At 46.2% G+C, this 14,011-nt stretch overlaps 1 protein-coding gene across 4 annotated transcripts in view; it reads left to right on the top strand.

Annotated features, from left to right (window-relative positions):
• Positions 1-12,219, top strand: part of SPATA13 (spermatogenesis associated 13) — a 141,542-nt gene extending 129,323 nt beyond the window's left edge. For 3 of the 4 annotated variants that reach the window (XM_035003674.1, XM_035003676.1, XM_035003677.1), the window contains 4 exons: positions 2,906-3,035; positions 4,923-5,295; positions 6,440-6,514; positions 8,054-12,219. In XM_035003674.1, the coding sequence (XP_034859565.1) occupies positions 2,906-3,035; positions 4,923-5,295; positions 6,440-6,514; positions 8,054-8,307 (832 nt within the window). In that variant the 3' untranslated portion in view covers positions 8,308-12,219. The remainder of the gene's footprint in view (positions 1-2,905; positions 3,036-4,922; positions 5,296-6,439; positions 6,515-8,053) is intronic. The other variant, XM_035003675.1, reaches the window with a different exon arrangement.
• The last annotated feature ends 1,792 nt before the right edge of the window (positions 12,220-14,011 follow it).

The raw sequence follows: 14,011 nt of genomic DNA on the forward strand, positions 1-14,011 counted from the left end.
TACTAAAAAATTAAGAATAATTCTTAAACTGTGTCATGAGCACACAGGGATTTGTATTGTACTGTTGGTCCTTAAAACTGATGTCTGATCCTCTTTTGTAGCTACGCTGTAGTTAAAAGAACAATTTTTAAAAGACACCAATGTGAATACAGTTTCAGAAATACTTTGCTTCCCCTCCTAGGGCAGCTCACCCTCAGAGCAGTATCATGTATTGCAACAAAAAGTTACTTTACAGAAGGGTGAGGACTACCGAAGTTTAAACTTCTGAAGAGTGGGGAATCTCAAGGATACAGTTAGTGAAGGGTTAGCTTGGAGAAGCATCCCGCTGAGGTCCTGTTCAGCTCTAAGCCCTTTCTTTTTTTTAAAAATTTATTTATTTTAAAGAAAGAGAGAGGGAGAGAGCATACATGGCAGGGGGAAGGACAGAGGGAGAGAGAGAGAGAGAGAGAGAGAATGAGAATCAAGGCAGATTCTGCTGGGCGCAGAGCCCAACACAGGGCTTGATCTCACAACCCTGAGACCATGACCTGAACCCAAACCAGTTAGACACTCAACTGACTGAGCCACCCAAGTGCCCCTAAGACCTTTCTTGCCCAATCTGGGTGCTTGCTCCGTCTCCGTGATCTGTTCCGCCCCATCCCCTTGTGCTTGGACACGGGGCTTCTCATCATGGTTACCCAGATGCTCCATTTCCTTGTGGGTCTTGCTTTGTCCTTAACTAAGTTCTTCTAGGGGAGCCAAAAAGTTATCCATTGCTTAGTTAATAACAACTCCCTGTTTTCCTGCATGTGCAGAATAATGTATAACCATGCTGTGGTTTTTTGTAAGATCTCACCCATTCAGTGTTGGAATGGGCATGCCATCCTATGCCATTCCCCGAGATGTGCAGTTCCCAACTGTGCGGTGCCTTTAGCTGGCACTGGTTGGGTCATTGCTGTGTTCTCACCAGGCCAGAACCGGAATGCCAGTGGGCAAGGTTTTAGGATAAAGCTTACTGTTTTAGGTAAGAACCACACTTCACCCGTGACATCCATGTCACTGGTACAAAGCTTTCAGTGCACCTGCAGCCCTTGAACAGACGATCTTGAGAGGTTCTAGTATTGGGGGCGGGGTGACAGGGTTGTACCCAGAGGAAATTTGCTGTGCCAAACCACAACAGTTGTGGGTTTTAACAGCTAAGTGTCGCCCTGAGAGCAGTCAGATTATCCATGGCAGCGCCTGGCCCTGCAGGGTGTGCAGAACGGAGCTTTCTTTCATCCTGTCTGCTGCCGGACTCCTGTGGAGCCACGGAGCTTGCAAAAGGGATCTTTTTGCAATTAGAGTGGAAGCTGGAAGGAAAAAAAGAGCTAGGTTGCCAAACAGTAGAACCTAGATGTGGATGTCCATTTAAAAAATTAAGATTAAAGGAATAAGAGAAAGGAGTTCATTGAAATAGATAAAAGGGAAGAGAGCTATATACATATATTTTTTTTCTTTTTCTGATGGAAAAATCAGAAAACATGAGTGCAAGGAAAATAGCAAAGTCAAGAGAGCCACAAATTTGCAGAAAATGTTAAAGAATAAAAACACACGATGATGAGGAGCTAGAGAAAACATATAAGAGAATAAGAAGCAGAGACATCCTGACAGACGGGGGCAAGCAGATTGGTACATTCCAAGATGGGCAAGGTATGACCAAGAGTCTATACATCATCCTTCAGCAGTTAATTTTTCTCTTTTAAGGGCATTTTTCACTATGAGGCATTTGCATACTTTGGCTATCCCCCCCCCCGCCCCAAAAAAATCCTTTTAAAGGAAATGACAGAAAACCCATTTCCTTGTCTTCAGGAAAACAAAACAATTTTTTTTCCCCCCAAAAAACATTATACTCTGCCTCTTTCCTAGAATTGACAGGAAAACTCGTAGGAAAAATGTACAATTATTTTGTACACTTTCTTCATTGCTGGAGGCCTGGGGTGACTGGTTGCTCCATTATTTGGACAGTCCCCTTGTGTCTATTTTGTTCTTCCTTTGTGCTCTGCTGCTGAGTGTGAATAGGCCTGTCTAGAGGCAGCAGGGTCTGCCTTGTGGGGGAATGTCCAGGGACTTCCCAGGGGCTGAGTTATTTGTGTTTGGTAAATAGACAATAGAATCTGCTTCCAAGGCTTTCTTTCCTTGCTGAGCAGGAGGATCTAATTCGGTGCCACTGAGATTCAAAGGCTCTGTCTATCTCATAAGACACAGGAAAGTGCTGGAAAGTAAAGAATTCAGCTCATTAGCTAGATGATTGGTTTATGTGTCCCCAAATTATTAACGCTGAGCAAAACCTGAACGTCAAACTTTCCAGTACAAGCCATGCTCTGCTGTAGTCTGTGTGGTGATTAGAACTGTAGTTTGTTTTCCTGGTACCTACAGTTTTAGAGGCTAGTTCACCACGTCAGGCCTCTGTGGCTTGTGTCCTCTTTGTGTCCCTTTCTTGAACATCTTAGAAGATGAGACTCAGAGCAAATAATTACTCTTGGGAATGGTTAGTGATTATTAAAGTACTTTATATAGCAAAACTGGCTATCTGAGAACCAAAACAGTCATAAAGACTGTCCTTTCTTTATTAGTGAAAATAATCCATTGTCACTGTGACTAAAACTTATTTCTTGTGGCCTTTACTTTCATTCACTGTGATTTCTGGGAAATGAATGAAAACATTCTTATTCCGAAGAATTCTGGATTGCATTCAGTCAGTTCCCTTAACCTATGGAGACTGTGGTCTATTCATGGAGGAACGAGAAAAAGGAAACAATGGCCATTATTTAAATGCTACTTTATCTAGACTATTAGTATACAAAATCCAGGATGGAGTGTATTACTTTGTCGGCCCTGCTTTGTGAGTTTCAGGTTATATGGTTAAAATGAACCTCCTACTTTACAGTGACTACAGCAACATAAAGGCAGCCTATGAAGCCATGAAGAACGTAGCCTGTCTGATCAATGAGCGCAAGCGCAGGCTGGAAAGCATAGACAAGATAGCACGGTGGCAGGTGTCCATCGTCGGCTGGGAGGTAAGTGAGCACCCCTTCCTGCACCTGCCCCGCCACCCAGCACTGCTCACGCCCTCCCTCACTCTGGTCTAGTTTGATGACATACTGTGACATCCTGTGATTGATTCGTTATATTCTTGGCTTTAATGATATATATATTTTGAAGCAGGTGGTTGAACTTAACAGTCAACTACTTTACCAGTAACTCATTTCCACCAAAAAATCAACTCTGAAGAGTGTTTGTAATTAATTTATTGTTTACGCTCTGTCTCTCCTGCTAGAAAGTACGCTCCATCAGAGCAACTAGAGAACATTTTTAAAGTCTTATTTATTTGACAGTGAGAACGAGTTGGGGGTGGGGAAAGGCAGAGGGAGAGAGTCTTAAACAGACTTTGATCTGAATGCGGAGCAGGACATGGGGCTCGATCTCATGACCCTGAGATCACGACCGGAGCCTAAACCAAGGGTTGGACCCTTAACTGACTGTGCCACCCAGGAGCCCCTGGAGAACATTTAAAATACAAACAGTGTGGTAGGAGTATGGACTCTGGACTCACACTGCCTGTGTTTGAATTGGGTATGATCTGGGCAAGATTAAGATTTTCATCCTTAAGATGGGGTTGAAAATATTAGCTATATCCATAGAGCTCTCATGAGGATTATATAAGACGGTGGCAAATGCAGTGCTTGGCTCGAGCTGTCATGATGGTCCTGCGTGCATATGTGCGCACACATGCACAAACATTTATTTATAAAAACAACGCTGATTGTGTTTACCACATGCCTGGCACTGGTCTAAACCATTTTTATATGTGAACTCATTTAATCCTCTCAATAATCCTATGAGGTAGGAGCTACTGTTACTCCCATTTAACAGATAGGGAAATGGAAACATGGCAAGATTAAGTGGCTTGCTCGAACAACTAATGTTGTTCTGATTTTTTTCAGACCAAGCACAATTCATCGTACATTAAACTAATTGGTCAGAACTCACTGTCCCTAAGGATTAAGAGAGTTTGGATTGAGAAGTTAGGTTTTTAACTAAAGTAGGTTATAGCAGTGAACGTTGGAAAGAAATACGTCTATTTAAGGGGCCGTAGAGCCTTCTGGAGCTTGGATGGGCCCTTAGACATCACTGTGTTTAACTCTCTTACTTTGTAAGTGAAGAATCTGGGGCACAGAATTGCTCTAGGCAAGCAAGTAGAAGAACTATTTTGGAGTCAAGCTTTTTTGCCTCTACAAAATATTGTATATGACTAGGATTGAAGGAGGATAAAATCTTATAAATCAAAGGCCAGTGTTGTACCAAATACCACACAGTTCCATTGGGTTAGACCCAACCTAATACTGTAAAGATGTGTTTTTCCCTTGTGTTCTTGGACTGTGACATTTAGGGGATAATTTATTGTCAGAAGTTTACCGATACCTTGCTGGCAATTTGCTGTCTGGTCTTTTATTTCCGAGATCCTAAGCTAGTTATTACTCTGGGAGCCACTCTACATACCAGACTCAAAAGCCAGAGCCCCAGAGTCTCTAGCATTAAGTGCCCCCCGTAGAAAGCCTCCTTGGTGTCCTTATTCTCTGGGGAGCAGCCATTCCAGACTGATTGGAGCCCATTCATCCAGCGCATTTATCACCAGTCCTTCCTTGTAAGGAAGGCCCTTTGGATGACACAGAGGGCACTGTAACATTTTCCCACAGGGTAGGAAATAAAAGAAGTTTCACACACAAGGAGACGAACCACCCGAGGTGTAAGTGGCCTTTTTTTCGCCCTGCTGAGCTGTGACTGGACCTCCTGTAACTGGAAAGTCGGAGAAAGACTGTGTGTCAGGACTTGTTCTTGTATCCGTGACACATTCTCAAGGAATCCAAATGGGAAGGTCTTAAAATATGTGTCCATCCTTGCAGGGGCTGGATATCCTAGACCGAAGTTCCGAACTGATCCATTCTGGGGAGCTGACCAAAATCACCAAGCATGGCAAGAGCCAGCAGCGGACGTTCTTCCTGTTTGACCACCAGCTGGTGTCCTGCAAGAAGGACCTGCTGCGCAGGGATGTGCTCTACTACAGAGGCCGCACGGACATGGATGAGGTGCAGCTCGTGGACCTGGAGGACGGACGGGACAAGGACTGGAACCTCAACGTGAAGAATGCTTTCAAGCTTGTCAGCAAAACCACTGACGAAGTTCATCTGTTTTGTGCCAAAAAGCAAGAGGACAAGGCGCGGTGGCTGCAGGCCTGCGGGGATGAGAGGCGGCGTGTGCAGGAGGACCGCGAGATGGGTGAGCAGTGCCTCCGCCTTCCGGCCTCAGGCGCTGGCCCCAGAGGCCAGCCCCCTCCCAGAGTGAAACGCCCCCCCCCCCCCCCCGCCGGCAAAAAGAAGCAGGATCCGCAAATCCCGAATACAGTTGACCCTTGGACAATGTGGGGGTTGGGGCGACCCCCCCACATGGTCAGAAATCCAAATGTAACTCTGGACTTCCCCAGAACTTCACTCTCCTAGCCCACTGCTGACCGGAAGCCTTACCGATAACACAGTCCATTAACACACATCTGTGTTATATGCATTATATGCTCTATTCTTACAATACAGTCAGCTAGGGGAAAATGTTAAGAAAATCATAAGGAAAGGAAATGCATTTACAGCACTGTCCTGTATTTATCAAGAGAACCCCACGTATAAGTGGACCCATGCCGTCCAACCCCATGTTGCTCAAGGGTCAGCTGTGCTTCTAAGCCTGCTGCGGGACGGGCGTGGCAGCTAGAGCTCCTCCGGGCGGCGTTCGGTCGGCGTCTGTCGTTGGTGCTCGCGCTGCCCCACAGCACCCGTTAACGTGTCCTGCTTGGCAGGATGTCGTCCTAGTGTCCATCCTGGTGACAGTCCTTGCTCCTTCTCCATTTGTAATCTTTTCAACCTCTAACAGTTCCTCGAGGAGTAAGGTTCTTTGCTGTGGGGTATGTTGAACACCTCAGGGTTAGTATGGGTTCTGGTTCTGGTTTTACTCTGTAATGGCATCACTTGTTTGTTTGGGGTTTGTTTTTGTTTTTTTTTCATTTTATTTAAATTCAATTAATTAACATAGAGTGTATTATTAGTTTTAGAGGTAGAGTTCAGTGATTCACCCGTTGCATAGAACACCCAGTGCTCATTACATCACATGCCCTCCTTAATGCCCATCACCCTGTTACCCAGCCCCCGCCCCCTCCCCTCCAGCAGCCCTCAGTTTGCTTCCTATGGTTAAGAGTCTCATATAGTTTATCTCCCTCTCTGATTTCATCTTATTTTATTTTTCCCTCCCTTCCCCTATGATCCTCTGTTTTGTTTCTTAAATTCCACATATGAGTGAAATCATATGATAACTGTCTTTCTCTGATTGACTTATTTCACCTGTTTTGAATGTTTCTCATGTCTATTCCTAAATCCAGGAATGGAAATTTCAGAAAATCAAAAGAAACTCGCCATGTTAAATGCTCAAAAGGCAGGACACGGAAAGTCAAAAGGTAAGTTTTGAAGAAGGCTTCATCTCCTTATCTCCTTCATGTATATCAGTATGGGAATTAAAATCGCGAATGTCTGAGGTCGTCAGCGCACTGAGGACCAGCTCTCAACAACAGAGAGACGTACAGGTGAAACTCAAAATGATAGACACCCCCCCTCCCCCCGCAAATGGGTGGTTTAGAATAATCTGCATTTGGTTTTGAGTGTGAGTATGCTTCAGTATTTGCTGACATTTGAACATGAGCCTGTAAGATGTGTTTTGAATTGGCACCGAAGAGCTTCGGCACCTCCCCATCCTGAGGTTGTGCTGGCGTTCTGCCTCCGGCCAACCAGTTCCTGCGTGTCTTGGGCACACGTGGAGGAAATCTCCAGCCCCAAACTCCTTATCAGTGCAGGCTGTGTTCTAGTGTAGGTAAGAAAAAAGGTCTAAAAATCCAGTACATCGAGAAATGAGCTGAAAAGAAGACCCAGTGCTCATTACATCACATGCCCTCCTTAATGCCCATCACCCTGGGCATAGCTTATTTAGAGTAAGGACTCCCTACCCTCCGTGCACATTAGAATTGCCTGAGCAGCTACTGAAGATGACCAATACTCAGGTCATGCCCCATCGTCCTGATGTGCAAAGATTTTTTTACAGTGCCGATAATACACATGATGTCACCCAACAGGAATAAAATAATAAGGATTTTTATTCCAAAAATATTTGTTATATTCTTAGAACCTTTTTTTCAGATTGACTTCCTACTCTTAAGAACAATTTATCCTCTGAAATATGTCCCATTCAGGATTTTCGTAACTGAAAGTGCAAAAGGAAGACGCAATTAAGCCCAGGATGGTAATGTGCCATCAGCTGAGGGCCAAGAAGAATTCATTACCAAAACAACCCTTAGCATTCCCATTTCCCTGTTCGCTCCGCTCAAAGGCAGAATTCCGCCCACCCCCCCACAAAGTGATAAATACCTTTGAAGAGAAAAAAACCCTGTCTTGTTCTTTTTTTGAATCTCCACTTCAATGGCAGGTGACCAGTAAATATCCATTTGTTAGACTGTAGTAGTTGGTGTCCACATTTTCCAGGAGTCACTGGCTCAGCAACTAGGCACCGAAATGGAAAGAACATGGGTGGTGGTGGGTGGTCCCCTGCCAGGCACCTCTCACCGAGGAAGGCCGGGAGAGCCTTGTGGCAGATCAGGGCCAGGATGCCTTCTGAACTGAGTCCTGGCTCCTTCTAAGAGCACACTCCTTCCTCCTGTCACTCTGACTTTGACGGTTAGTTTGTGATCCTGGAGCTCATTGTGCTAGGCCTTTCTCATTACCTCTGCGCAGATTTAAAATGCCTATTCCAATGAAACCGTTTCGATTAAGCGTTCTCAGCGCGTTCCTAGCTCCCTTCATTCTCACAGCAACTGGTAGGTGCTGTTATGATGGCTTCTAGATGTACTTTGCGTTCATATGAATTAAGGATCAAGTTAAGAATCAAGTCTTCCTTTTCGGCTAACGAGTGACGCTGGGTCCATGTTCCACCCTTCTCCCCTCTCGAGTTAGGCTACAGCGGATGCCCCGTGGCCCCGCCGCACCAGAGCCTGCACCCCCTTCACCAGCGCCACGTCACCGTGCCCACCAGCGTCCCCCAGCAGCAGGTGTTTGCCCTGGCCGAGCCCAAGAGGAAGCCGTCGCTCTTCTGGCACACGTTCAACAAACTCACCCCTTTCAAGAAATGAAAACGGGAGGCCATGTGTTGGCTGAGGTGTCTGTAAAGAGGAGAACCATTTCTGTGTGTTCAACCCAGTGCTGAAAACTTCCTTTGGGGATGGGTGAAGAATAGAAGGTCTTGGACGTGACCGAGGTGCCTCTGAAGACCCAGCTCCTTGGAAGGGAGATGGAGGTCATGACGCATGGCCCTGACGTCCACGAGACCCCTCTGGGACCTGTGCCAAGGTGGCTGGGCCGCGGGAGCCCGTGACCTGCTCTGCAGTGAAGCTGAGCTGTGACCCCAGTGGGCATCGCTGATGATGGGCGCGCTCCCTGCTGCCGTTCCTGAGGAGGGCCTCGATTACAGTGCTACTTTGGCATGTGGATTCCCAGGGGACAGTCGTGATGGGGTTGGTACGGTAGCGTCTCGCCAGCACGGGCAAGCTGTAGCTGTCTTCCACAGTATTAGGCAACGTAGCGCCGCAGAGCAGATGGCCGTGGTGTCCCCTGGTGTCCCCTGAATTGTTACCAAGTGGTAGTGCCAGCTTCCTCTGGCGAGGTGCGTCCCCGACAGGCTAGAGGGAGAGGCGCAATGAATCCCTCCCGTGGAACACGGGCCGGGCGCCTTCAGCATCCTGAGGAGGCAGCTGCTTTCCAGGGAGAAAGTACAAAACCCTACCATGGGGTGGACTGTCCTTCTCGAGTCAGGTCCCCTGCCGCGGTGTGTGTGCAGCATGTGACTCTCCAGACAGAAATCACACCTGCTTGCACGTCATGACCTAAGGAACTAATCAGACCTATCCGTTTGCAATATAAAAACCCATTTACTTAATTTTCTGGTAAGCGAGATACGCACACGCGCCTGTGGAAAGGCATGTTCAGAGCGTCAGTGCGTTCTCCCCACCCGTTGTTTCTGGCGTCCCCACCAGTTAAGTTACAGTGACTTGAACATTCCACCCAGAAAACATGCGGTTCCCAGCAGCCCACCTTCCTCAGGATTCGAAGCCGACTTTGTTGCATAAACCCCAAATGGTAGTGCTAACCCCGCCCTTATTAACCTGTCAGGAGGGTTCTGAAGGTTCTTTCTCTATTAAGAGACCTTAACAACAGTACATCTAGACTCAGACATGGCTGTCTTTTTAATGAAGGCCATGTGGGCTGATACGTGGTGACAGTAATCTCCTTCTCTTTGTCTATATTGTAAATGTTGATGAAAATAACTTTTAAATATGTCTGGAGAAGACAGGTTCTGCAAGGGAGAGGCCATTTAAATGTACTTAGTGCACTGGATGGGGGTATCGTAGTCCACACTTCGGTTTTCTATGTGAGAATCCCCTTTTCATACACTACTCTCAGAAAGTCCCATTTTCCAGTAGGCCTGTGCTGGAGCGTAAACAAACCCGTAACATCCTAGACAAAGGTAGAACGTGTGCCTCCAAACGTCTGGTCCCTCCTTCCCTCCCCACCTTCCTCCCTGCCCAGGACCGGTCCCGAAGGAGGTGACATCACGCATCAAGAAGACCTAATCCTGGACGTCGGAGTGGGCCTTAGAGCACTAACTGGAAATGTTTTCTGGTCAGCCTCAGTGATTGCTCCCTTGTATGTAGGATGGCTGCAAGGTTGTGCTGCCCTGGGGTCACTGACCCCGGGGCGGCTTCTCTGGACCGTGATACCCAGTGTCCCAGGATAGAGGTTGCTTCTGTGAGGAAGCTTCCCAGGAGGTACTGTGGCTCCGAGCGTATGAGCACGCACACGTGTGTGTGTGTGTGTGTGTGCACGCACGTGTTGTTTCTTTTTGGCTAGACCTCTCGATTTTAGTTGCATTTATATAACTGACCTTTTATTAAGAAGATGTAATGATCTATTTTGAAAACTACACTTAAAATGCTTTTTGTGGACCCCTCAGCAATAATAACTCTAGGAGTCTCTGTGCTGAACAGAGTTGTTTGTATATACAACAATTTTGAATAGTTTTTATTTTTTTTAATAGTAAGAAAATTAGGGAAGAAAAGAGAACCATTTGCTTATGTTACATTTTCAGTGAGGGTTCAATGCAAGTAAAGAACTTAATGGGCTCCCATTTACTAATGTTTCCTAATGCGCAGTGAAGTGCTTTCAGTTCTGTGACAAGTCCCGCTGTATTTCCCACCTGAGCCCAAACTTCCGGTTGCCCCCTGTCCCTCCGGGGACTCTCCAGCAGAAGCAGAAAGCTGGGGCCCGGCGCCGCCCCCGTGAGCTTGGTGCGGTGTGAAGAGTCAGTTGATACAGTACCCACCCTGAATGGGTCCTGCTTGGCCTTTACTGGTGATTTTGAAAAATGAGAAATTGTTTAAAATCTATGTAGCTTGAGTTTTATTACCAAATGCATGAGTTCAGTAAAGAATAGTGGCTCAAGTATTCGAATTTTAGGTTTGCCCCACTTTCCTTCTTGATGTAAGTCCTGTGTTCCACTTGGTAAGAAGACGAGAGAAACCAAGAGCTCCCAAATGGATTTTGTATGGATTTCATTGGGAATCTTGCTTTCTCCCTTCTTTTTCCTCACTCTAACCCCATATTGCATAATATGGATGTCCCCACAACACACACACACACACACACACACACTCTCTCTCTCTTTCTCTCTCTGTCTCACAAAGATAGCAAAACACTTTGACAAATCTCACCTAATTTATTATTTATGTTTCAGAATCTGTTGGAAGACAGTTGAAATGGCCTTGGGTCAAAAGCAACCTTCTTGATTTTCATCATACCTAAAATGCACAACCACCTTGCAGTAAATCGTAAACAGTCATAAAATGGAATTTTTGTAAAATCTTAGAGAAATAGCATTCTTCGTCTTTGGCCTACAAGTAAGCAAAAGACTGGCAGCAATGTGCCAGAGCTTTCCTGGGGTCCCTTCTTCCTAGTTTTATTTTCAGTAGATCTCCTCTTTTCCCTGGTAGATCTGATTTTGTCGTTGAAAACAATTCACCCCCATCTCCATGCTATTTCTGAATATTGTTGTGCCTTTTTATACCTAATCCAGATGAAGACCAACTCCATGCCTGTTCAGAAAATCCCCTCAATCCTACACCTCTGTTGTCTAGACACAAAGCAGAAGTGCATTTAATTCGAACTTTGTTTCACAATAGAAATCTTTTCTAAAATCCATGGTCCAGCATTTATCTGCTGGAAAACTCTCCATGCCCAAATGGCTGATATTTCTCAGTACACATCAACTTAGTTATGTAGCCAGAATAGAACAGCCTGATCTACTTGGAGTTAAGGAGAAAATTGATGTCTTGTTATTTTATGGAAGAGGGGAGATATAGATGTGTCCCTCACAGGACAGCACTACCAAGTATGGATACATGTCCTTCTGATGGCTGACAGGCCAGGGACTCTGGGCACAAATCAGCTGGGTCAAACTGCTCAAAAACATTGGTCCCTATAAGCTTAACGTACACATGTTCTCATTAAAATTCCACTTGGCTAATGCTGTTATTCTCAGGATGCATGCAGTGAAAGTAGAGATCAAACAGTTTTGAGAAGAAGAAGTAGCAACTATCTGATCTTAAAAGGAAAAACCCAGAAACTTACATATTTGATGCAAATGTTTTTAGTTACAACACACTTGACGTTACTGTCCTTAGTTATCTCCTAGGCATCGACATTTGTATTTAGAAAATACTTTAACAGATTCTGTAATTTAGTAATTGGTCTTTTTTGTAAATATTAGCATCGGTTGTGTTTGACTTACCTCTTTTGCAGGCTTTTAGTAACCTTTTCCTTGAATTTAACACAACATCAAGACAATGTTAAGTCACGTGACAGCTTCCAAACTGATGAATTCGCTGTTGACAGCTGAAGTATGTTGTACAAGACTGCTATAACTTGACCTGTATTTCTGTTGAATGAAGTTTTTGTAAAAAAAAAAAAAAAATATTATTTACAATGTTATTTGAATGATTTCTTGTAAATGTTGTGAATCTATATTTGTTGTTTTGTATCTGTATATTAAAGTTAATTTGCCAAACTGGTTCCAGTAATGCATCTGAGTAGTAAAATAAGACATATATATGCATATATTTTAAGTAGAGAGCAAGTGTTAGGCGGGTTTCTGGCATTTAGAGCTCATTTCCTGTCTGGACATCAATAGACTTTTTTTTTTTTTTTTAAAGATTTTATTTATTTATTTGAGAGAGAGAGACTGAGAGAGAGAGAGCACATGAGAGGGGGGAGGGTTGGGAGGGTCAGAGGGAGAAGCAGACTCCCCGCCGAGCAGGGAGCCCGATGCGGGACTCGATCCAGGGACTCCGGGATCATGACCTGAGCTGAAGGCAGTCGCTTAACCAACTGAGCCACCCAGGCGCCCCATCAATAGACTTCTTTTCAGTAAAAATTCATCCATTGGTGAGCAGGCTAAGCCACTAGATAGGTATGGGAGAAAGGGCTCCCAGGGGAACAGGGAGGAGCCACTTGCCTGAAAAAGTCACCACAGGTTGGATAAAGCCAAACCCAGAGTGCTACGGCCTGCTTGCTCTCCTGCTCCTGATGATGGACCAAAGATGAACCGCGTGTGCCTTTATATACACTTTCCATTTCAGAGCTGCTACCCAGTGGGGATGAGGCCACTTCACCAGGACGGCTGCTGCTTACCCTTTGGGGGCAGGGAACGTTCGAATTTCCTCTCTAATTAACAGCTAGAGAAGTTAAGTAAATAGCCCATTGTTTGCTGTGACTGTAATCAGAAAAGTATTCCCGTGAAAGTTGCCAAGCCACGAGCCCCTAGTCCCCACTGCTTGTTTGTTTACTCTCAACATCCACCTACTGAAACCGATCTGCTCCCCCTCCTTGGGCTGCACTGGGAGAGAGGGTTGGCTTAGGCGTGGGGAGGGGGAGCACTGGGAACCTGAAAGCCTGCCTCTCCAGGGTGGCTTCCAGGGACCAAGCTGGTGCCCTGTGGAGGAAGGGGTGAAAAGAGGGTAGTGAAACTTTCTAGAAGAGCTGAGGGGGAGAGGGCCTTGCATGACAGCCACCTGCCCTGTGCATTCAGGAGGCAAGCTGAAATGGGTAATCCTCCAAAGGAGCACGTGGTCAGAGAGGGAGGCAGGCACAGAAAGGTGTGATGAAAATTCAGCGTGGATTATGCAACACTAGGGGTGTGTTCAAGTTACGGCCTATGGCCTTCGAGGAGCTGAGTCCTCTCATCTGGTGTCAGGGCAGGAAGGTGGCCCAGGAGGCATCCTGGAGGGCTAACCCAGCACGGCAGGGCCCCTGCGTGTGTTGCTTGAATCAACATGCCACGAGGTGTATGAGAAGCCACAGTGGTGGAAGCTGGATCCCAAAGGGCCTGCCAACCAGGATGAGGTGCTGGGACTTCATTTTGTAGGCAGAGAATTGAAGGCAAGGAAAGCTGTGCCCAAATTTGCTCTGGAGCTCAGGCCAGTGGCAGAGGAAAGGGTGGCTTTAAAACCAGAGGCAGGAGATGACTTGGGAGACCGTGTCCAGCAAAGAGACAGTGGGAAAGGAGGGGAGGCTAGCTGTGAAGGCTGCCAGCCATGGCCCGTCACACAGGCCGTTGGGAGGAGATGTGGCTCTCAAGTTCTGCCTTGGGGTGACGGCGGGGTTGATGGCTGGGTGCTGACACCATTGATGGATTCAGAAAAGAACAGCTGGGATGGCGGGACCCGTGTGACCGTCTGGTCCCACCCGTGGGTGCAATGCTGTGTGCAGCTCCAGAGAGAGGTGAGCGCGGGAGAGGCAGGTGGAAAGGAAGCAGAGAGCAGACAGCTGAAGGAGGGGATTGACCTCGGAACACCCCCAGA

The sequence above is a fragment of the Mirounga leonina genome, unplaced genomic scaffold (assembly GCF_011800145.1).
Source record: "Mirounga leonina isolate KUSES-001 unplaced genomic scaffold, KU_Mleo_1.0 Mir_127, whole genome shotgun sequence".
Taxonomy (NCBI): domain Eukaryota; kingdom Metazoa; phylum Chordata; class Mammalia; order Carnivora; family Phocidae; genus Mirounga; species Mirounga leonina.